This window comes from Pristiophorus japonicus, chromosome 1 (genome assembly GCF_044704955.1).
Source record: "Pristiophorus japonicus isolate sPriJap1 chromosome 1, sPriJap1.hap1, whole genome shotgun sequence".
In the NCBI taxonomy this organism is placed as follows: domain Eukaryota; kingdom Metazoa; phylum Chordata; class Chondrichthyes; family Pristiophoridae; genus Pristiophorus; species Pristiophorus japonicus.
In genome coordinates this window covers 400,875,380-400,900,243 of record NC_091977.1, presented here as the reverse complement: position 1 = coordinate 400,900,243, position 24,864 = coordinate 400,875,380, and the positions used below count along the sequence as shown (strand labels likewise).

The window sequence follows — 24,864 nt, the reverse complement described above, 5'->3', positions numbered from 1 at the left end:
AAACATAAAACAGAGTCTGGATAAATGGTTCATTCTCTGGTTAGCAATCAGTAACGAGTGGGGTGTCGCAGGAATCCGTGCTGGGACCCTGACTATTTACAATCTACATTGACGACTTGGAAGAGGGGACTGAGTGTAACGTAGCCAAGTTTGCTGACGATACAAAGATGAAGGGTAATATGTGAGGAGGACATAGAGGCTACAGGAAGACATAGACAGGCTAAATGAGTGGGCAAGGATTTGGCAGATGGAGTATAATGTTTGAAAGTGTGAGGTCATGCACTTCGGCAGAAAAAAAATCAAAGAGCAAGTTATTATTTAAATGGAGAAAGATTGCAAAGTGCTGTAGTACAGCAGGACCTGGAGGTACTTGTGCATGAAACACGAAAGGATAATATGCAGGTACAACAAGTGATCAGGAAGGCCAATGGAATCTTGGCCTTTATTGCAAAGGGTATGGAGTATAAAAGCAGGGAAGTCCTATTACAGCTGTACAGGGTATTGGTGAGGGCACACTTGAAATACTGCGTGCAATTTTAGTTTCCATATTTACGAAAGGATATACTTGCTTTGGAGGCAGTTCAGAGAAGGTTCAATAGGTTGATCCCAGGGATTAGTGGGTTGACTTATGAGGAAAGGTTGAGCCTCTACTCATTGGAAATCAGAAGAATGAGAGGTGATCTGATAGCAACTTTAGTACCCATTCCTGCTTTCTCTCCATACCCCTTGATCCCTTTCTCTGTAAAGGCCACATCTAACTCCCTTTTGAATATATCTAACGAACTGGCCTCAACAACTTTCTGTGGTAGAGAATTCCACAGGTTCACAATTCTGAGTGAAGAAGTTTCTCCTCATCTCTGTCCTAAATGGCTTACCCCTTACCCTTAGACTGTGACCCCTGGTTCTGGACTTCCCCAACATCGGGAACATTCTTCCTGCATCTAACCTGTCCAATCCTGTCAGAATTTTATGTTTCTATGAGATCCCCTCTCATTTTTCTTCTAAATTCCAGTGAATATAAGCCTAGTCGATTCAGTCTTTCTTCATATGTCAGTCTTACCATCCCAGTAATCAGTCTGGTGAACCTTCGCTGCACTCCCTCAATAGCAAGAATGTCCTTCCTCAGATTAGGAGACCAAAACTGTACACAATATTCAAGGTGTGGCCTCACCAAAGCCCTATACGACTGCAGTAAGACCTCCCTGCTCCTATACTCAAATCCTCTCGCTATGAAGGCCAACATGCCATTTGCCGCCTTCACCGCCTGCTGTACCTGCATGCCAACTTTCAATGACTGATGTACCATGACACCCAGGTCTCGTTGCACCTCCCCTTTTCCTAATCTGTCACCATTCAGATAATAATCTGCCTTCCTGTTTTTGCCAAAGTGGAGAACCTCACATTTATCTACATTATACTGCATCTGCCATGCATTTTCCCACTCACCTAACCTGTCCAAGTCACCCTGCAGCCTCTTGGCATACTCCTCATAGCTCATACTGCAACCCAGCTTAGTGTCATCTGCAAACTTGGACATATTACATTCAATTCCTTCGTCTAAATCATTAATCTATATTGTAACTAGCTGGGGTCCCAGAACTGAACCTCACTAGTCACTGCCTGCCATTCTGAAAAGGACTCATTTATTCCTACTTTTTGTTTCCTGTCTGCCAACCAGTTCTCTAACCACATCAATACATTGCCCTCAATACCATATGCTTCAATTTTGCATGCTAATCTCTTGTGTGGGACCTTGTCAAAAGCCTTTTGAAAGTCCAAATACACCACATCCACTGGTTCTCCCTTGTCCACTCTACTAGTTATATCCTCAAAAAATTCTAGAAGCTTTGTCAAGCATGATTTCCCTTTCATAAATCCATGCTGACTTGGACCAATCCTGTCACTGCCTTCCAAATGCGTTGCTATTAAATCTTTAATAATTGAATCCAACATTTTTCCCACTACCAATGTCAGGTTAACCGGTCTATAATTCCGTGTTTTTTTTCTCCCTCCTTTTTAAAAAGTGGAGTTACATTAGCTACCCTCCAGTCCATAGGAACTGATCCAGAGTCTATAGAATGTTGGAAAATGACCACCAATGCATCCACTATTTCTAGGTCCACTTCCTTAAGTACTCTGGGATGCAGACTATCAGACCCTGGGGAGTTATCGGCCTTCAGCCCCATCAATTTCCCTAACACAATTTCCTGACTAATAAGGATTTCCTTCAGTTCCTCCTTCTTGCTAGACCCTCGGTCCCCCAGTATTTCCGGAAGGTTATTTGTGTCTTCCTTAGTGAAGACAGAACCAAAGTATTTGTCAAATTGGTCTGCCGTTTCTTTGTTCCCCATTATAAATTCACCTGATTCTGACTGCAAGGGACCTACATTTGTCTTCACAAATCTTTTTCTCTTCACACTTCTATAGAAGCTTTTGCAGTCAGTTTTTATGTTCCTTGCAAGCTTACTCTCATACTCTATTTTCCCCCTCCTAATTAAACCCTTAATCCTCCTCTGCTGAATTCTAAATTTCTCCCAGTCCTCAGGTTTGCTACTTTTTCTGGCCAATTTATATGTCTCTTCCTTGGATTTAACACTATCCCTAATTTCCCTTGTTAGCCACGGTTGAGCCACCTACCCCATTTTATTTTTACACCAGCCAGAGATGTACAATTGTTGAAGTTCATCCATGTGATCTTTAAATGTCTGCCATTGCCTATCCACCGTCAACCCTTTAAGTATCATTCTCTCTAGTCTATCCTAGCCAGTTCACGTCTCAGACCATTGAAGTTGCCTTTCTTTAAGTTCCGGACCTTTGAATTAACTGTTTCACTTTCCATCTTAATGAAGAATTTTACCATATTATGGTCACTCTTCCCCAAGGGGCCTCGAACAAGATTGCTAATTATTCCCCTCTCATTACACAACACCCAGTCTAGGATGGCCAGCTCTCTAGTTGGTTCCTCGATGTATTGGTCGAGAAAACCATCCCTTATACACTCCAGGAAATCTTCCTCAACCGTATTGCTACCAGTTTGGTTCGCCCAATCTGTATGTAGATTAAAGTCACCCATGATAACTGCTGTACCTTTATTACACGCATCCCTAATTTCCTGTTTGATGCCAGCCCAACCTTACTACTATTGTTTGGTGGTCTGTACACAACTCCCACTAACGATTTCTACCCTTTGGTGTGCCGCAGCTCTACCCATACAGATTCCACATCATCCAAGCTAATGTCCTTCCTTACTATTGCGTTAATCTCCTCTTTAACCAGCAACGCTGCCCCACCTCCTTTTCTTTTCTGTCTATCCTTCCTGAATATGGAATACCCCTGGATGTTGAGTTCCCAGCCTTGATCACCCTGGAGCCATGTCTCCGTAATCCCAATTACATCATATCCGTTAACAGCTATCTGCGCAGTTAATTCATCCATCTTATTATGAATGCTCCTTGCATTGAGACAGAGTCTTCAGGCTTGTTTTTTTAACACTCTTGTCCTTTTAGAATTATGTTATAATCGGGCCCTTTTTGATTTTTGCCTTTGATTTCTCTGCCCTTCACTTTTCCTTATCTCCTTTCTACCTTTTACTTCTGCCCCCATTTTACTTCCCTCTGTCTCCCTGCATAGATTCCCATCCCCCTGCCATATTAGTTTAAACCCTCTCCAACAGCACTATAGCAAACACTCCCCCTAGGACATTGGTTCCGGTCCTGCCCAGGTGCAGACTGTCTGGTTTGTACTGGTCCCACCTCCCCCAGAACCGGTTCCAATGTCCCAGGAATTTGAATCCCTTCCTCTTGCACCATTCCTCAAGCCACGTATTCATCTTAACTATCCTGCTATTCCTACCTGTGCAGCAGAGCCACCTATCGTGCCATGAACTTGGCTGCTGCTGCCTTCCCCTGATGAGTCATCTGCCCCAACAGTACCCAAGGTGGTGTATCTGTTTTGGAGGGAGATGACTGCAGGGGACCCCTGCACTACCTTCCTTCCACTGCTCTGCCTGATGGTCACCCATTCCCTATCTGCCTGTGTAACCTTTACCTGTGGTGTGACCAACTCATTAAACGTGCTATTCACGACATCCTCCGCATCGCGGATGCTCCTTTGCCTAATGAAACACTGCACAAAACAGACTTGAATTTTGTCAGTATTGGCTGTAAATTTGGTCAATGAGGACATTCTGAATATTTAAAGTTTTCAATGACTTGTTAAATCCCATGACTAACTTTTTGCCACAGTAGCCAAATAAAATGCACTGTGCCAGATTCGATATTAATAATTATTGAATGATCAGTTTGGCTTTTTTAAATTAAAAATAACTTACTCTTCTTGTATGATTATTTGCTGGCCTGGAGGGAGGGCAAGTAACCTGTTTCTAAGCCTTTCATTGTTGCTTTTGAGTGAGAAAGCATTTGGTGTCTCCACCGGCAACCAACAATGGTACGATAGCAAAGTGGTGGTTACTGGACTAGTGGTTCAAATCCTATCATGGGAGTTTAAGAATTTGAATTCAGTTTTAAAAATCTGGAAGTGAAAGGCTGCTATCAGTAAAAACGGATTGTCGTAAAAACTCAACTGATGTACTCAAACCTTTAGCGAAGGAAACCTGCCAGCCTTTCTCAGCTTGGCCTATATGCGACTCCAGTCCCACACCAACGTGGTTGACTCTTAACTGCCCTCTGACGTGGCCTCGCGAGCCACTCCGTTGTATTATCACCTTCTAGGGGACACTAGGGGGCAATAAATGCTGACCTTGCCAGCACAGTCCACCTCCTGAGGCACAACTGAGCTTTGATATCAGTGGTACTGTGTAACTGCTTTTCATATTTTCTAATATAAACAAAACTTTACAAAAACTCTCATAAGCATTTTTTTTTGGGTTGGGGGAACAGCCCTGGTTAAAAAGTACACAAGCTAGCATAACATTAATCATGATTTTGCTTAATTGGAAAGTCCTCTCTTAATCACTTAGGACCCCTTTGTGGTACCAGTTTCATTCGCAACATCTTTATTACAGATAGAGAAAAATAACAACTTGTATTTATATGATGCCTTTAAATGTAGTAAAATGTCCCAAGGCACTTCAAAGGAGTGTTATAAGACAAAAATTTGACATCGGGCCACATCAGGAGAAATTAGAGCAGATGATCAAAAGCTTGGTCAAAGAGGTAGGTTTTTAGGTGCGTCTTGAAGGAGGAAAGAGAGGCGGAGAGGCTTTGGAAGGGAATTCGAGTTTGGGGCCTAAGCAGCTGAAGGCACCACCACCAATAGTTGAGTGATTATTATTAGGCATGCTCAAGAGGGCAGCATTAGAGGATTGCAGGTATCTCGGGATGGGGGTGTGTGGGGGGTTTGGGGGGGGTAGGTTGGTGGGTGGGGGGGTTGGGTTTGGGGTTGGGGGTGTGTGGTGGGGGTTGGGTTGGGGGGGAGGGGGGGTGAGTGGGTAGGGGGAGGGTTGGGGGGGGAACGTTGTGGGGCATGGGGAGATTACAGAGATAGGGAGGGCCGAGGCCATTGTGGGATTTGAAAACAAGGATAAGAATTTTAAAATCGAGGCATTGGTTAACCGGGAGCCAATGTAGGCCAGTGAGCACAGTGGTGATGGGTGAACGGAAATTGATGCTAGTTAGTACACGGGTAACCAAGTAGACATGGCAATGGAATAGGCTGGCATTTTCCAAAGTGGATACTGATAAGTTTGTTGATCTTAATTCATCTAATAATCTCCTTCAGTCATCCGTGTCAGCCGTGGCTCAGTTGGTAGCGCCCTCGCCCCAGAGTCAGAAGGTTGTGGGTTCAAGTCCCACTCCAGAGACTTGAACACAAAAATCTAGGCTGACACTCCAATGTAGTACTGAGTGTCTACTGCCAAGCTCATGGTCTACAGGGCTGTAATAATACCCACTCTCCTGTATGGCTCAGAGGCATGGACGATGTACAGAAGACACCTCAAGTCGCTGGAGATATATCACCAACGATGTCTCCGCAAGATCCTGCAAAGCCTTTGGGAGGACAGGCGCACCAACATCAGTGTCCTTGTCCAGGCTAACATCCCCAGCATTGAAGCACTGACCACACTCGATCAGCTTCGCTGGGCAGGCCACATAGTTCACATGCCAGACACGAGACTCCCTAAGCAAATGCTCTATGCGGAGCTCCTTCACGGCAAACGAGCCAAAGGTGGGCAGCGGAAAAGTTACAAGGACACCCTCAAAATCTCCCTGATAAAGTGCGACATCACCACTGAGTCCCTGGCCGAAGACCGCCCTATGTGGAGAAAGTGCGTCCGGGAAGGCGTTGAGCTCTTCAAATCTCAGCGCCGAGAACGTGAAGAGGTCAAGCGCAGGCAGCGGAAGGAGCGTGCAGCAAACCAGTCCCACCCACCCCTTCCCTCGACGAATGTCTGTCCCACCTGTGACAGGGTCTGTGGCTCTCGTATTGGACTGTTCAGCCACCAAAGAACTCACTTCAGGAGTGGAAGCAAGTCTTCCTCGATTCCAAGGGGCGGCCTATGATGAGTACTGAGGGAGTGCTGCACTGTCAGAGATGCCGTCTGTCGGATGAGACATTAAACCAAGGCCCCATCTGCTCTCTTAGATGGACGTAAAAGATCTCATGGCACGATTTCGAAGAAGAGCAGGGGAGTTATCCCTAGTGTCCTGGCCAGTATTTATCCCTCAAACAACATCATTAAAACAAATTATCTGGTCATTATCACATTGCTGTTTTTAGGAGCTTGCTGTGCCACGTTTTCTACATTCCAACAGTGACTACACTTCAAAAAGTACTTCATTGGCAGTGAAGCGCTTTGGGATGTCTGGTGGTCGTGAAATGCAAGTCTTTTTTTCGTCAATCATTCACATAAGTCAGAAATTACAAAATATTATCTTGCAGAAGGCAGTTGTATTGCTCATTGCTGGGTGGGGATCTGGAACATGGTTAAGATATTTTAACTGCTAACCTGACCTGATCCTTTAAAGCCATTTTTCAAATAATAAATTATAACTACTTATAAACATCAAGCAAATAACTTTATTTTTTTTAATTATTTAGCATTTTTAGCAATGTGACAAATTGAAGTGCAAAATCTTGAGTGTGATGGAAACGTGCTAGCCACAAGGCCATATATGTTATAAGTGCCCAGCACTGAATTTATCTGACATGTCCATGGTTTTCTGCTTCTATGCTCAACCACACATGATTTTCTGCTCATTTACTTTAATAGGTGGAAAATTGCAGGCTGGTGAGTTCTGAAGCAGAAAAGCTGAGCCAACTTGTAGGTTGAGAGTTGTTGAGCTGGAGCTTCACAATTTAGTTATATAAGAGCAAGCTATCAGCTTGTATCATTGATAAAAAAGACTCAAACGTTGTCCAAAGCTACCAAAAACTTCATAAGATCCTAAATGATTGTGATTTTGTTCAAATAAACCTTTTCATTGATTCTAAACTAAATACTGGTCTGGTTCTGTACAGACCAATAAAGGGGGTCACGAGTGATTTAATGAATGGAACTGTTCTTGCGTAGAGTTTCCAAATATCCTAAACCCCTAACATGCATCACGCTAGAGATCAATGGCATTGTGTTGTACAAGAAATTCATCCTCACCTCTGCATTAAATTTAATGTCCAACTAGTGGATCGCCTGTGCGTTGCATACAGTAAGTTTCCAAATAACATTGCCCGGCTCAGCCCATGTACTGCCGAAACCCTCACCCATGCCTTAGTCACCTGCAGACTCAACTATTCCAATGCTCTCGTGACTAGCTTTCCAACCTTCGCCATGAACAGACTTCAGCTCATCCCCATAACTCTGCCTTCCTCTGACTTTGGCTTCTTGCGTATGCCCCCTCCCTTAAACGCCTGTGACTATAGCTGTCTAGATCCCACATGCTCAAATTCCATTCCTAAACCTCTACTCCTTTTAAGATCTTCCTTCAAATCCATCCCTACACAAACGTTTAGTCATCCCTCCTAATATCTCTTTGGCACAGCATTTATTTTTTTATCTTATTGAGCTTTGTGAAGTGCCTTGGGCCATTTTTCTACATTAAAAGGTGCTATAGAAATGAAAGTTGTGGTAATTAAATATGGTTTCTCTTAACTGGCTCTATTATCTTTCCTGTGGCTCTCGGCCTCTGCTTCTGTCTCTTTCTCTCCTGCTTCTCCCTAACTCCTATTTCCCTCTTTGCTTTTAGGTGGAAGGTGGTGCATGGTGTGGTGCATGGTGTGGCAGGAATAGTAGCAAACAATACCTGCAGGCTGTATTTTCTAGTAGGGGTTATATTGACACTGTGGTTCTCGGCAGCTCCCTTATCCCCTCCCCACCTCTACTGTCATTGCAACTGCTACCTCTTCTCCCTTAGAAGTACATGATCAACTCTGGTATTCTCCTCTCTACTGTCACTCACCTGACCCTTAAGCCTCCGCCCACTCCTCCCCCTCTCTTTTGTTTCCTCGAAGGGGAGGTGCGAAAAATAGACAAACAAATCTCCTTCATTTTTCTAATAAAAACACAAAGCATATTTGTACTGTTGGTTTTAATTCAAATTCTGTTCATTGAATTTTATTGTAGTAACATTTTGCAAATATTACAACCGGTTTCATAACCTACATTGAGAGCTCAATGTTAATGGAGGATCTGATAGACATTTTAAAAATTATTAAAGATTTTGAAAGAAAAAATGGTTGGCAAGGTGGTAACAAGGAGGTGCAGCCTCAGGATTATCACAAGAAAGTTCGAAGAATATTTTTCACACAGGGTTATTAGATAGAATATGGTATGCTTTACCATAAGTGACTACAGAGGCAGAGACTGTAACATTGCTAAGAGAATTAGATAAGTATTTGAATAGGTAGTATATAAAAGGATATAAAGTACATCAAAATGGAATTCTTTTAAGCAGTTCCAGCTGAAGACCTAAGACTGGCATGGGCATAGTGGGCTAAATGGCCTCCTTTTGTACTGGAAATTTATTGATGGGAATTTTACTTTACCTCTGTGAACATTGAAATACCTCCAATGAGAAAACGTGTTTAGGCTAGGCTGTTAATAGGTTATCAAATACCAGCACAAAAGAACTTGCAGGCTTGACTTCGTCACCCTTAACATAATCAGGTCAAACAACAATGTTCTGACTCTCTATTGGCTAGCTAGAAATCACATTTTAACAATGTGGTCTCAGTTCCAGGATGGATGCTGGAGGCACAGAAAGACAGGTTCAATTGTTGAAATATAAACTAAGAAAGTTAAATACAAGTATGGAATAATGTAAAAACTTAGAAAATATTTACGTAGGAAAACGACTGCTAGAGTAGAAGTTTGAAACTGTATTTTGGAATACATTAAAGTAACAAAGCTATTCCTAACACCTCAGTAGCTGCAATTTGTCAGTTCTTCAGTATCACGTTATGTGGGCTGAAATGGCTTTTCTTGAAAATGACTAGCCTGGAGAGATACAGAATACGCCCGAGCTGTCAGTCATCTAAGGGTGAAAACATTTTGTACTGAATCTTTTGTGCATCACAAAGTAAATTAAACTGCCATTCACAAGTTTCTTCAGAATTTATAGTTGCTCTTTTTAATTATACAAAGCTTGTGAAACAGTTTAGTTAAGCACATCTTTCAATTAATTCCAATCTTGAAACTATTGTAAATGAAATTATTTCCAATTTATAATGTGTAGAGAGTGTGTTTAAGCCTTGTTTTGTCGCTTTCAAAAGCAACCATTTCTTTTTAAAAATTGAGAAACCTAAGTGAAGGGTCCCCATAGTGCTAGACTTAGTTGAATAGAAAACAAAATAAATCAGGTCGTTGTGATTCGGTGATACCATGCTTAGGTTTTAAAAGTTTAAGGATTGTGTGAGGAAGGAAAGATTGAGGGGGCGAAGGAATTCCACAGTTTTGAGGTGCTGAGAAAGAGCAGGAGACTGAGAGTTTCAACTTCGACACCAGGAGGAAGACTGTACAGGAATGTGTCTTTGCAGCTAAGGTGGTTCAAAAAAGCACAGACCATAGTCTATTGATAAAATGATGAGAAAGGATACAGCAGAGAAGGAGAGATCATCTATCGATCTGGTGCCATAACTCAAACAACATCTACTTACATTTCTATAAGGATTCATCTATTTGAACTAACTAAAATGCAGCTGTTTCTCTAATTGGCTCTCCAGGCCTATTGCTAATTGGTCCCCTTGGAGGATAAGCCGCACCCTGAAGTTCCTCTGAAATGTGTAATTGGAACTGTACAGCCCAAGTTCTGAGTGAGTTTCCAATTTGTAATTCGATCCATTTTGACTTCAGAAGCCGCAGAGGATAGATCTCCCCAAAAGCCACCAAGTTCCAGCCGAAGTTCCTTACCGCAGTGCAAGTGCATCCCTCCGCCAGATGAAGACCCTTACCCCAGCACGTATGCTGCCTCCCACAGCTGAAGTTTATCATCATCATCATAGGCAGTCCCTCGAAACAAGGATGACTTGCTTCCATGCCAAAAAAGGATGAGTTCACGTGTTTCAATGAAGGACCTCCATTACCCCAACATAAGTGCATCCCTCCACCAGCTGAAGACCCTTACCCTGCAATCACACCGCCTGCTGAAGACCCTTACCCCAGCAATCACACTGCCAGCTGAAGACCCTTACCAAGCACAAGACCTTCCCCCCCCCCCCCCCACATACATGGGGCAGTGTGTGCGGATTGTTAAGATGTCTATTGGGTATGAAGTGAATAGTGACACTGTCGTGACTTCTGGATTTCATCCATCCCAACGATGTCTCTTGCAACACACGCACCGACCTTGCACGCACCAGGGGGTAGAAAGAATGTGATCCCGTCTTCTCTGAGTTCCCTCTCTCCCCTCTGATTTCCCCCCCCCCCCCCAGGCTCTCTCTCTCTTTCCTCCCCCCCCACCCCTCAAGCTCTCTCTCCACAGCCCCTCAAGCTCGCTCGCGCTCTCTGCCACCCCCAAAGCGCTCTCTCGCTCTCTCTCTGCCCCCCAAGCTCTTTCTCTGTCACCACCCCCCCCCCCCCACCCCAGCGCTCTTTTCGCCCTCTCCCAAGCTCTCTCTCTGCCTCCCCCCCAGCGCGCTCTCTCTCCTCCCCCCAAAGCTCTCTTTCTCTCTGCCCTCCCCCCTCAAAGCGTTCTCTCTCTCTGCCTTCCCCCACCCAGCTCTCTCTCTGCCTCCCCCCCGCCAAGCTCTCTCTCTCTCCCTCCCAAGCTCTCTCTCTCTGCCACCTCCAGCTCTCTGCTCCCCCCAGCTCTCTCTTTCTGCCCCCCAAGCTCTCTCTCTATCTGCCCCCCCAAGCTCTCTCTTCCCCACCCCCCAAGTTCTCTCTTTCCCCCCCAGCGCTTTCTCTTCCCCATCAAGTTCTCTTCCCCCCCTCCCCAAATTCTCTCTTCCCCCCTCCAAGTTCTCTCTCCCCCCCAAAGTTCTCTCTCCCCCCCAAAGTTCTCTTCCCCCCCCCAAGTTCTCTCTCTCCCCCCCCAAGTTCTCTCTCCCCCCCCAAGTTCTCTCTCTCCCCCCCCCAAGTTCTCTCTCCCCCCAAGTTCTCTCTCCCCCCCAAGTTCTCTTCCCCCCCCAAGTTCTCCCCCCACCCCAGTTCTCTTTTCCCCCCCCAGTTCTCTCCTCTCCTCCCACCCCCAAGGTTCTCTCCCCGCCCCCCCCCACCCAAGCTCTCCCCTGTGCTGCGGGAGTTTTGGGGCCCACAGCGCACTCAGGGCTTGGTGGATGTGTTCGGCTGCTCAGTGCTGCCAACGTGGTGTTGGATGCATGCGCAGAAAAGGGTTAGTAGGAATTGGGGTGGAGTGAGTTGGAGTCAGTGAAATTTGTCTTAACTCGCTTCTGCAAAGTACAAATAGTTCATTATCATCATCGGAATTGAGGAAGACTTGCTTCCACTCTAAAAATGAGTCCTTAGGTGGCTGAACAGTCCAATATGAGACCACAGTCCCTATCACAGGTGGGACAGATAGTCGTTGAGGGAAAGGGTGGGTGGGACTGGTTTGCCGCGCACTCTTTCCGCTGCCTGCGCTTGATTTCTGCACGCTATCGGCGATGAGACTCGAAGTGCTCTGCCCTCCCGGATGCACTTTCTCCACTTAGGGTGGTCTTTAGCCAAGGACTCCCAGGTGTCAGTGGGGATTTTGCACTTTATCAGGGAGGCTTTGAGGGTATCCTTGTAACGTTTCCTCTGCCCACCTTTGGCTCTTTTGCCGTGAAGGAGTTCTGAGTAGAGCGCTTGCTTTGGGAGTCTCGTGTCTGGCATGCGAACAATGTGGCCTGCCCTGTGGAGCTGATCAAGTGTGGTCAGTGCTTTAATGCTGGGGATGTTGGCCTGGTCGAGGACGCTAATATTGATAAATCTGTCCTCCCAGGGGATTTGCAGGATCTTGCAGAGACATCGTTGATGGTATTTCTCCAGCGATTTGAGGTGTCTACTGTACATGTCTCTGAGCCATACAGGAGGGCGGGTATTACTACAGCCCTGTAGACCATGAGCTTGGTGGCAGATTTGAGGGCCTGGTCTTCGAACACTCTTTTCCTCAGGCGGCCGAAGGCTGCACTGGCGCACTTGAGGCGGTGTTGAATCTCATCGTCAATGTCTGCTCTTGTTGATAAGAGGCAGTAGTTACTGCGTTATATAACACCTTTAACGTCGTAAAATGTTCCGAGGCTCTTTGGAGGAGCGTTATTCAACAAAAACAGAAAATGCTGGAAACACTCGGTAGGTCAGGCAGCATCTCTAACGAGAACAGTCAAATTCAAGTTTCAGGTGTACACTCTGAAAACTGAAAGATATTACCATTGAACCACATTTAAAAAGGAACCTAATGAAGGGAAAGAGAAAAATACTCACGTCAATCTAAATAGAATGATCGGTAAAGTGCTTAGTGCAAAACAGGAGATGGTTAAATGGCAGAAATTATATTAGCATGAAACGTGCAGTCACAATGAGAAGTTAAAGAAATAAAAGACATATACGAGACATAGAGAATGTGTGAATAGCTGAAAGTGAGAGTGGGGAGATGAGATAAGTAGAAACGGAAGCATAAAAAACTGACAGTGCAAGTGGCAGCAGTTTAGGAAACTGAGAAGAGCAGATGAACACGTAAGGTGCAGCTGGACCATTTCTAGCAGTGTTCTGATTGGAGGGTTAGAAACATGGAAAATTGGTGCAGGAGTAGGCCATTCGGCCCTTCGTGCCTGCACCACCTATCAGTATGATCATGGCTGATCAAGCAACTTCAGTGCCCCATTCCTGCTTTCTCTCCATACTCCTTGATCCCTTTAGCCATAAGGGCCATATCTAACTCCCTTTTGAATATATCTAACGAACTGGCATCAACAACTTTCTGTGGTGGAGAATTCCATATGCTCACAATTCTCGTGAGTGAAGAAATTTCTCCTCATCTCGGTCCTAAATGGCTTACCCCTTATTGGAGCCTTTTCAACAGCTGCTTCAAATTGCACAGTGTACAACCATAGAAGTTTATAATACAGAGGCGGTCACTTGGCCCATTGTGTCTGTGGCAACTCTTTGCTACAGCAATCCAACCCTAATTCCACTCCCATGCATTCTCCCCCCCAACCCTGTCTTTTCCTCTGCTTCCAAGGTTTATTCATTTCTCCATTTAAAATATACAGTGGTGTCTCCCTCAACTACTCCGTGGTAAAGCAGTTCGTGCTCTAACAACACTGCATAGAGAATTTTTTTCCAATCAGCTCAGTGTTGGTGGCAAGTTAAAATTGATCTGTTATCTGTGTCTTATTGATGGATGATCTTTGAAGCAGGTGAAGACAGTTGGGCCTAAGATGCTGCTCTGAGAACTCCTGCAGCGATGTCCTGGGGCTGAGATGATTGCCCCCCCAACAACCACAACCATCTTCCTTTGTGCTAGGTATGACTCCAGCCATTGTCAAGATTTCTGCCTGATCCCTGCAGATTTCAGTTTTACTAAGACTCTTTGGTCAAATACTACCTTTATGTCAAAGACAGTCACTCTCACGTCATCTCTGCAATTGAGCTCTTGGGTCCATGTTTGGACCAAGTCTGTAATAAGGCTTGAAGCCAAGTGGTTTGGGTGGAATTCAAACTGAGCACTGATATTTAGCATGCATGTAGCCTTAAGTTGCATGTTCTCCAGGTTGGCATCTCATTTTCAGTTAGCCCTGGTCCTGCACTTGGCATGTTCTTCTACATTCTTCATTGAACCAGGGTTGATCAATTAAAATCCAAATTTTGAATCAATGGCTGCCCAAACAAGCAGGCAATCATCCCAATTAATAAAGCAATCACTCTTAGAACACACTCAAGTTAACTGCATGACATAGTCCAGCCAAAAAACAGTCATTTCCACATCTTAAACCAGTCTCTAGCCAAATAAAGCTTTAACCCTATTTCTGAGTCTATCGCAACTTCTGAATACAGCAACATTTCTCACCAACTATCACAATCTGCTTTATTGCAAAAGGTCTCCCTGGACACAGTAGAATAGGGCCGGGATTTTCGATTTTGGACGTTTACCGTTTTTGCTGCGCTACCGTTTTTAGGCCGAACTTTCGGCCATTACGTTGATAAAGTTGGAAGTGTTGCACGATGATTCGTGGCGCAAATCGCGATTTTTGGCAACTTTAGTCTGGGGCCGGGAGCATTGCGAGAGAAGCCTTGGGAGGGGGGAGAAAACAAAAAAATCCCAAAAACTCCAAAAAAACATTTACACGATCATTATGTATCAAATTGCTGAAAAAAAAATGTTAAATAAAAAATTACTTACCTTTTTTGCAGGTTTTCATACTTACTGCTGTTGGCAGGGCTGCACCGACAGGTTTGACCTGTCGATATTCTGGACGCAGCGTATGGGTCGGGAGAGTGTCAAAAGTACGACAGTAACGCAAGCGCCGCAGCAAAGCAGTACCCGAAGACCCCTGGTCTCCATACTATAAAAAGGACATAGAAGTATCCTGGAGAGCGTGAAAAGAAGTTTCACAAGGATGGTGCCAGAATTGAGCGATTACAGCTAGTGGGAAAGATTGAACAGGTTGGGTTTTTTTCTTTAGAAAAGGGAAGACTTAGAGACCCGATAAAAGTCTACTGGTCAGGTATATGTGCGCGCACTGGGTCTGTACAGCTGAGCAGATCTCCAGTCATCCTGGTTAACCCTTGCCACTGGATAAAGGCCTAGCTCTGTCAAGCCTGTGTGGTGGCTGATGTGCAACGGTCACCACAAGTTAAAAAAATCCACGCATAGGCATCTTCCACCCCTTTAATTGGAGTTCAGGACTCATATCGGGTCCTTCATTGAAACATCTGTGAACCCATGTGGAAGCAAGTCATCCTCGTTCGAGGGACCACCTATGATGATGACTGGTCAGGTGGGCAGAGCAGTGGCAAATGGAATTTAATTCGCAGAAGTGTGAGGCAATGCACTTTGGGAGGGCTAATAGGGAAAGTGTAGATGAATAAAGGGACCTCAGAGTGCTTGTCCACAGATCCTTGAAAGTAGGCCAGGTGGATAAGGTGGTTAAGAAGGCATATGGAATGCTTGCCTTTATTGGCCGAAGCATAGAATACAAGAGCAGGGAGGTTATGCTTAAATTGTATAATACTCTGGTTAGGCCACAGCTGGAGTACTGCGTGCAGTTCTGGTCGCCGTATTATAGGAAGGACGTGACTGCACTAGAGAGGGTGCAGGAGATTTACTAGGATGCTGCCTGGAATGGAGAATCTTAGCTATCAAGACAGATTGGATAGGCTGGGTTTGTTCTCACTGCAACAGAGGAGGTCGAGACCTCATTGAGGTGTACAACATTTTGAGGGGCCTGGATATAGTGGATAGCAAGGCCCCATTTCCCTTGGTGGAGGGGTCAATTACGAGGGGGCATAGTTTTAAGGTGGTTGGTAGAAGGTTTACAGGGGATTTGAGGGGAGGCTTCTTCACGCAGAGTTGTGGGGGTCTGGAATTCACTGCCTGTAAGGGTGGTGGATGCAGAAACCCTCACCACATTTAAAAGGTGCTTGGATGGGCACAAAGTGTCGGAACCTGCAGGGTTACAGACCTAGAGCTGGTAATTGGGATTAGACTGGGAAACCTCTTGTTGGCTGGCAGAGATGATGGTAAGTACTGCAGGGAATTGAATACGGCCAAGGTAATCTCCTGGACTAGTTTTGATCGCCTGGATGGATCGGAGAGGAATTTTCCCAAGAACCCCCCCTCCGCCTCTCCCCAATTGGCCTGGGTTTTAATCTGGATTTTGCCTCTCCCAGGAGATCACATGGCTCCGGTTGGGTTGGATTGTTAGAATGTTTTGGTGCAAGGGGTGTCACAATTGTGGGGCAGGCTGGTTGGGCTGGGTGCTCTTTACCTTTCTGCCATTGTTCATTGTCCATAGGTTTATATGTAACCTTCAGGGCTGCTGACCGAGGGCCGTGCGACTCTTTGTCGGCCGGCGTGGACACGATGGGCCGAAATGGCCTCCTTCGGGGCTGTAGATTTCTATGTTTTTAAAATTATGAATGGATTGAACAGAGTAGATATGGAGAGAATGTTTCCACTTGTGGGAGAATCCATAACAAAGGGCCATAAATACAAGATAGTTACTAATAAATCAGATGAGGAAATAAGAGAAATGTCTTTATTCAGGGAGTGACTAGAATATGAAGCTCACGATCACAGGAAGTGGTTGAGGTAAATAGCTTAAGATGCTTTCAAAAGAAAACTAGAATACATGAGAGAAAAGGGATAGAAAGATATGTTGAAATGAGGCAGATGGAATATAAACACCAGCCGAATAGCCTGTTTCTATGTAATTCTGTGTGACCTGGCCAATATTTATCCCTCAATTAACATCACTAATAAAATACAGATTGTCATCATCATGTTATTGTTTGTGGGAGATTTCTGTGAACAAATTGGCTGCCACATTTCCTACACTTCAAAAGTACTTCATTAGCTGTAAAGTGCTTTGGGACATCTTGAGGTCATAAAGGCCCTATATAACTGCAAGTCTTTTTTTTAATATAATATGTAACTGGATGTTGCTAATGTGGCATTGACCTTAGACATATCTCGATTATCCACACCAATTCATCATCATGTCATTTGTTTCAGATTACTCCCTCAGCAAATCCAGCAGTGTGTGTGTGCCGGTATTGTTTTAGTTTTCTGTCCCATCTCTGGTCTTCCATTTCATTGTGCACGATGCATTAGATAAGCTTCACCAATTGATCAACAGTCTTTTATTTATTTTTACAATCGTCATTCTGTCTCACATTTACAACTTGCTTCCTGCAAGCGATTGTAAATATAACTTGGGCAATGGTGACATTAATAGACATTTTTACAGTCATTAAATAGTAATTGCTTGTTAGAAAATAATGTGGGTGAATGCTTAATTTTTTTTCACAAGAACAATTTTTTTTAAGCTAAATGTAGTCTTTCTACAGATCTTTGCAGTTGTTCAATGACTTATCATACTTCCAAAATCAGTTACTAAAAGCCATGTATGAATATTGCTGCACATTTTACTGGACACATGACTAAACTGAAATCGTGGTCCTATGTAATACAAGTGAAATGCAAACTGTGTACCAATAAAGTACTGAATTGCAAAGTGTTAAAATTTCACAGATCAAACAGACATGTAATTCAAAAGGTATGTCAATTTTTTTTATTCATCAAAATTTTGAACGGCAACAGGCACATATCAAAATATGAATATGGCAACTCTGCCAACAACCTGGTAATGTTCCTAAGCTTAACATTGAAGCCTTCATCTCTCAAAGATGGCTGTTGCAACAAATTGTAAACAGAATTCTCAAACAGTCCTGAAATACAAGTTAACTAAAAAAAGAGAAAAGCACCAATTTGTTTCACTGGAAAATGCCAAACTTAGATACAGTTGTGCTTACTGTACATAATCAAGAACTATTTAAAACATTGTAAAATACAAAATGGAATGTTTGAAGTTTAAAATAACATTTGTAATCTTATCCTACAAAAGGTTCATCTTTTCACATCAAACAAGGCCCACAGGGGAGTAACAATTCACTCGCAAAAGGTCGAGGAACAATGCACTTTTTCAAAATAAAAACAGATTTGGTCACTTAGCTTTGTGCATAGTTTTAAGGCATCTGTAGCAATTTTACAGTTTTTCTTCAATCTGGCTGTTTAATTCGTGTATGTTTATCACATTTTGAAGAAAACAGAATAGCGAAAGTGGCACTATGTTCTGATATACTTGGCTACCACTATCACTTGCTCCAGAAATACAGGCAAATATCCTGAGCTGATCTTTAGAATGAACTACTGCCGCTATCACTGTAAGTGCAGGTCATGCATGAAAACCACATGTCTTCACCCACTAATCTGTTTTTATAAGTTGTTTCTTCAACTCTCCCCCAAAAAGGCAAAGGCCAGCAGCACTCCGTTCCCATATTTGCTGAAGTAAAGCTTGGTTGTGGTCGGAGATGAAGGCTGGATTCACAGTGCACTAAAGGAACACCATGGCAGAAGAGAGGCTTCCATGGGAACTTAAATGGCATCACAAAGATTAAAAACGAGCTGCAGCATTTATTTTTTATTTTATCTTCCTTTTCCACTACGCTTCAAGGCAAGAACCAGAACCAAAGTATCAAAAATACAGCATTGTAAACAAATCTCTGAGGCAGAAAAAGACTGGCTTCTTTGCATGCAGTCACTCACTCCAAAATGGCGGGAAGAGAATAAAAACTCTTCTTGTACCAACATCAGAAGATTTTCACCAAGTTCATATTTTAGCCTTCTAAAAAAAAAACCACAGAAAACCCCAAGTGCAGAAATTGTAAGTATCAGTCTGTGTTACAGTATTCAAACTAACTGTTAATAAATGGCACTTTTTGGGACGCTGCCACCCTCCTTTTCCCATTCCCTTCAGTTTGGCCATCACTGCAGTTTATGTGCTCAATGTCTCACAAAAGCCAACTGAGGTATTTGTGTATTGCTTTATGTTCAGGCCTTGCAACGGGCAAAGAAGCAATATGCTGCTTTGAAAAAAGCATGGAATTACTTTAATGTTAGCATGGGTACACATGCAACCATGGCAGTTAGAGCCTACAAATATATCTCAACTGCTCACCAAAAAGAATCATCCCTTTTGCCTTTAGACCAATAGGCTGAAAATTCATTGTCCAGCTCCAGTAGAATGAATAGGGTGAGTGGGATGAAATAATTCTTGGCTTTCCTGAGGTAATAAGTCAGTTCATTGCCTCACAAATAGAATTAGCAGATTCTTCACTCTGGGTCTGTTCCTGTCGTAATCCCATCTGGGTCTGTTCCTGTCGTAATCCCATCCAGGTAGCATGATTCAAATTAAGGTGTCCAAGCATAGTTTGTGACAGTCTGGTGTTAAAAAATCGAGACCACTCCACAAACAGAGGTTTCACTACATAACTTATGAAACCTGGGGCACAAAACAAAATCTTAATTAACTATGTTAACATATAAATGTGTTCAGTTTTATATAAATAATGATAGCGTTAACTATGAGTAAATTTATCGCATCAAAATAACCATATTTTGTTTTAAACAAAGCACACAAAAACAAGTCAGACATGGAAAGTACCATTTACTTCATTCAGTTACAGGAAGAGTTATGGCTGAAAAGAAAGGGAGGCTGAAAAAAAGAGGAAAGGAAGGGAAAGGAAGGAAGGACAGCAGGTTCCCACAATCAGCAATATGACTATCAGATAATCTGTTCTTGTTATGTTGATAAATATTGGCCAGGGCACCGTGGATAACTCCCCTGCTCTTCTTCAAAATAGTGCCATGGGATCTTTTCCGTCCACCTGAGAGGGCAGACAGGGCCTCGGTTTAACGTCTCATCTGAAAGAAGGCACCTCCGACAATGTAGCACCCCCTCAGCACTGCAGTGTCACCCTAGATTTATGTCCTCAACCTTTTGACTCAGAGGCCAGTATTCTACCCACTGAGCCTCAGCTGACAATAGGGCTTTAAACTAAAATGGGGGAGGGGGAAGGGTCTGGTGAGGGGCAAAATAGAAATCTGAAGAGAAAAATCAAGGCAATGGAGTAGTGTAGCAATCTGGGTAAAGATAAGCAGAGTGTGACAGGAAGGGACAGAGAGTTTAACGGTAATTGCCAATCAGCAAGTAAGGTAAAAGCAGGGAATAATGGTAAAAAGTAAAATTAAAGGCTCTTTATCTGAATCCATGAACCATTCATAACAAGGGATCTGCAAGAAATGAAACCAGCCTTAATATAAACGAAACAGGAAAGAACAGCATACAAAGGACTAAACTAAGGGAGGCCAGGGAATAAATAGTTATAGAACAGGAGTGTAAAAAGGTGGTTAAAAATAAAGTGAGAGGAATTGCTATTAAACATATGAATTAAACTGTCTGTACAGCAATGCACAAGGTGCCAGTAATAAAACAGGAATTGGAGGCAAAAATACATTGCGAGGAACCAGATATAGTGGGGATTACAGAGACATGGCTACAGAAAAATCAGGGCTGGGAATTAAACATTGCAGGGTAACAACATATTTAGAAAAAATAGAGGGAGAAAAGGGGGTGTTGGAGTAAGCTGTACTTTAATAAGTACAGCTACTCCAACGCCTCATTTTCTCCCTCTATTTTTATCTCTAATAACATAATAGCAATAGAAAAAAGTGACTCAGCTAGCAGTAAGACAGAAATAGAATACATGTGGCTAGAAATAAAAGATAATAAATGATCGATCACACTAATAGGGGGTAGTCTACAGACCATCGAATAGTGAAAGGGAGGTGGAGGAAGAAATATGCAAACAAATTAGAGAAATGAGTAAAAAATAGAATAATCATCATGGGGTATTTTAACTACCCCAAAATTAATTGACCAGAAGCGGTAGGTAAAGAGGATAAGGGAATGGAGTTCCTACAATGTGTACAGGACTACTTTCTAACCCAATATGCAAGGAGCGCGATAAGGGAGGATTCACAACTAGATGTAGTAATGGGGAATGAATCAGAGCAGATAAGAGAAGTAAAAGTAGGGGAACATCTAGGCAACAGTGACAATAATATAATACACTTTAAGATAATAATTGAGAAGGACATAAGTATGAAGACGACCAGGGTAATAGATTGGAGAAAAGCTGATTTTGAGGGGCTGAGAATAGATCTTTGGAAAATAAAATGGACACAACATTGGCAATGATGTACAACAGCAATGGGAATCATTTAAAATAGCAATCAACAGAGCCCAAGAAAAATATATTCCGCTGGAAAACAAGAACAAGCTAAATACTAATGAGACACCAAGGATGAATAAAGAAATATGAGAAAAATTGAGGGTAAGAAGATGAGAAGGGGGATTTAATAATGGGAAATGTGGAAATGGCTGAGACCTTAAACAATTATTTTGCTTCGGTCTTCACAGTGGAAGACACAGAAACCATGGCAGAAATTGCTGGTCACAGGAATGTGGGAAGGGAGGACCTTGAGACAATCACTATCACTAGGGGGGTAGTGCTGGACAGGCTAATGGGACCCAAGGTAGACAAGTCCCCTGGTCCTGATGAAATGCATCCCAGAGTATTAAAATAGATAGCGGAAGTTATAGCAGATGCATTCGTTATAATCTACCAAAATTCTCTGGACCCTGGGGAGGTACCAGCGGATTGGAAAGCAGCTAATGTTAAGCCTCTGTTTAAAAAGGGGGGCAGACAAAAGGCAGGTAACTATAGGCCGGTTAGTTTAACATCTGTAGTGGGGAAAATGCTTGAAGCTATCATGAAAGGAAGAAATAGCGGGACATCTCGATAGGAATAGTGCAATCAAGCAGACGCAACATGGATTCATGAAGGGGAAATCATGTTTAACTAATTTACTGGAATTCTTTGAGGATATAATGAGCATGGTGGATAGAGGTGTACCGATGGATGTGGTGTATTTAGATTTTCAAAAGGCATTCGATAAGGTGCCACACAAAAGGTTACTGCAGAAGATAAAGGTACGCGGAGTCAGTGGAAATGTATTAGCATGGATAGAGAATTGGCTGGCTAACAGAAAGCAGAGAGTCAGGATAAATGGGTCCTTTTCGGGTTGGAAATCGGTGGTTAGTGGTGTGCCACAGGGATCGGTGCTGGGACCACAACTGTTTACAATATACATAGATGTCCTGGAAGATGGGACAGAGTGTAGTGCAACAAAATTTGCAGATGACACAAAGATTAGTGGGAAAGCGGGTTGTGTAGAGGACACAGAGAGGCTGCAAAGAGATTTAGATAGGTTAAGCAAATGGGCTAAGGTTTGGCAGATGGAATACAATGTCGGAAAATGTGAGGTCATCCACCTTGGGGGAAAAAAAAACAGTAAAAGGGAATATTATTTGAATGGTGAGAAATTACAACATGCTGCGGTGCAGAGGGACCTGGGGATCTTTGTGCATGAATCCCAAAAAGTTAGTTTGCAGGTGCAGCAGGTAATCAGGAAGGCGAATGGAATGTTGGCCTTCATTGCGAGAGGGATGGAGTACAAAAGCAGGGAGGTCCTTCTGCAACTGTATAGGGTATTGGTGAGGCCGCACCTAGAGTACTGCGTACAGTTTTGGTCACCTTACTTAAGGAAGGATATACTAGCTTTGGAGGGGGTACAGAGACGATTCACTAAGCTGATTCCGGAGATGAGGGGGTTACCTTATGATGATAGATTGAGTAGACTGGGTCTTTACTCGTTGGGAGTTCAGAAGGATGAGGGGTGATCTTATAGAAACATTTAAAATAATGAAAGGGATAGACAAGATAGAGGCAGAGAGGTTGTTTCCACTGATCGGGGAGACTAGAACTAGGGGGCACAGCCTCAAAATACGGGGGAGCCAATTTAAAACCGAGTTGAGAAGGAATTTCTTCTCCCAGAGGGTTGTGAATCTGTGGAATTCTCTGCCCAAAGAAGCAATTGAGGCTAGCTCATTGAATGTATTCAAATCACAGATAGATAGATTTTTAACCAATAAGGGAATTAATGGTTACAGGGAGCGGACGGGTAAGTGGAGCTGAGTTCATGGCCAGATCATCCATGATCTTGTTGAATGGTGGAGCAGGCTCGAGGGGCTCGATGGCCTACTCATGTTCCTAATTCTTATGTTCTTATGTTCTTATGTAAGGAAGAGGCATACACTAAGTACTAAGCAGGGGAGAGCATGACAAGGGATAATACGAAGAAATTAGGGGAGAAGTAAAAAAAACAATTCGGAAGGTAAAGAGGAACTATGAAATTAAATTATCAAGGAACATAAAACAAAATAGTAAAATATTCTACAGGCATATAAATAAAGGCAAGTTGGGGTAGGAACAGGGCCATTAAGGGACGGTCAGGATAAAATCACAGGCAGCGATAGTGAAATGGCAAATATTTACCAGGGAGACAGACCAGGACAGATCAGATTGACATGACATCAGAAGATGAAATTAGAAATGATACAACGCATTTAAAATAAAGAGAAATATTAAATACACCAATCAAATTCAAAGAGGTTAATTCCCTGGTCCAGATGGATTGCATCCACACATTTTGAAATAATTTAGCGAAGAGCTATCAGAGGCACTATTACACATATTTAATAATTCATTAGAAAAATGTGTAGTGCCAGAGGACTAATGTAATACCTATATTTGAGAAGGAAGATAGAACATGTCCAGGGAACTATAGACCAGTCAACTTAACATCGGTGGTGGGAAAAATAATGGAATCCCTACTAAAAAAAACATCCAGAAACCAAAAATATAATAATGAATAGTCAGAAAGTCTTGCTTGACCAATCTCAGTGAATTTTTTGAAGAGGTAACAGAGAGAGTAGACAAGGGTAATGCAGTAGCTGTAATTTATTTAGATTCCCAAAAGATCTTTGATAAGATACCACATAATAGACTAATGAATCAGGTCAGAGAATGCAAAGTCAGGGGACAAGTAGCAGAAAGGATAGCTGGCTGGTTTCAAGACAGCAAGCAGAGAGTAGGGGTAAAGGGTAGCTAATCACAGGTGCAAAGTGGGCGCCCACAAGCATCTGTGCTGGGACCAATGTTGTTCACAATCTATATTAATGATTTAGACTTTAGAATCAAAAACACAATTTCTAAATTTGCAGATGAAAGCAAATTGGGGAGGACAGTAAATACTGAGGGGGACTGCAACAAATTACAAGACGACATTAATAAACTTGCAGAATGGGCATACAATTGGCAAATTAATTTCAACAAAGATAAGTGTGAGGTGATAAATTTTGGTAAGAAAAATAAGAGGTCACATATTACTTGGAAAATAAGAATCTAAATGGGGTAGAAGAGCAAAAGGAACTAACTAGCGACACAGGTTAATAAGTCCAAAAAAAAAGCAAACTGAGCCCTCGGGTTTATTTCTAGAGGGATAGAACTGAAAAGTAGAGAAGTTATGCTAAACTTGTATTGAACATTGATTAGACCTCACTTGGGATACTGCATACAATTCTGGTCACCATATTATAAAAAGGATATAGAGGCACTGGAAATGGTGCAAAAAAGATTTACAAGGATGATACCAGAAATGCGAGGAGACCCCATCAGGAAAGGGTGAACAGGCTGGGTCTCTTTCTCTTGAAAAGAGAAGGATGAGCGGGGACCTAAAAGAGGCCTTTAAAATTATGAAAGATTTTGATAGAGTAGACAGAGAGAGAGTGTTTCCACTTGTGGGGAAGAGTCACCAAGATATCAAAGAGGGAATTCAGAACTTCTTGACCAAGAGTGGTAAGAATTTGGAACTCACTACCACAGGGAGTGGTTGAAGCGAATGGTATAGATGCAGTTAAGGGGAGGCTAGATAAACATACGAGGGAGAAGGGAAATAAAGG

The 24,864-nt window shown here is 43.0% G+C and overlaps 2 protein-coding genes across 8 annotated transcripts in view; one reads left to right on the top strand and one right to left on the bottom strand.

Annotated features, from left to right (window-relative positions):
- mtfr1 (mitochondrial fission regulator 1) overlaps nucleotides 1–14,966 on the top strand; it is a 67,788-nt gene extending 52,822 nt beyond the window's left edge. The window contains exon 9 of the mRNA XM_070891794.1: nucleotides 14,789–14,966. The gene's annotated coding sequence lies outside the window, so the exon portion shown is untranslated. The remainder of the gene's footprint in view (nucleotides 1–14,788) is intronic.
- Nucleotides 14,967–17,647: 2,681 nt separating this feature from the next.
- The window catches only part of LOC139274924 (high affinity 3',5'-cyclic-AMP phosphodiesterase 7A-like), a 270,952-nt gene continuing 263,735 nt past the window's right edge, over nucleotides 17,648–24,864 (bottom strand). For all 7 annotated transcript variants that reach the window (XM_070891671.1, XM_070891706.1, XM_070891663.1 and 4 more), the window contains one exon: nucleotides 17,648–19,440. In XM_070891671.1, the coding sequence (XP_070747772.1) occupies nucleotides 19,235–19,440 (206 nt within the window). In that variant the 3' untranslated portion in view covers nucleotides 17,648–19,234. The remainder of the gene's footprint in view (nucleotides 19,441–24,864) is intronic.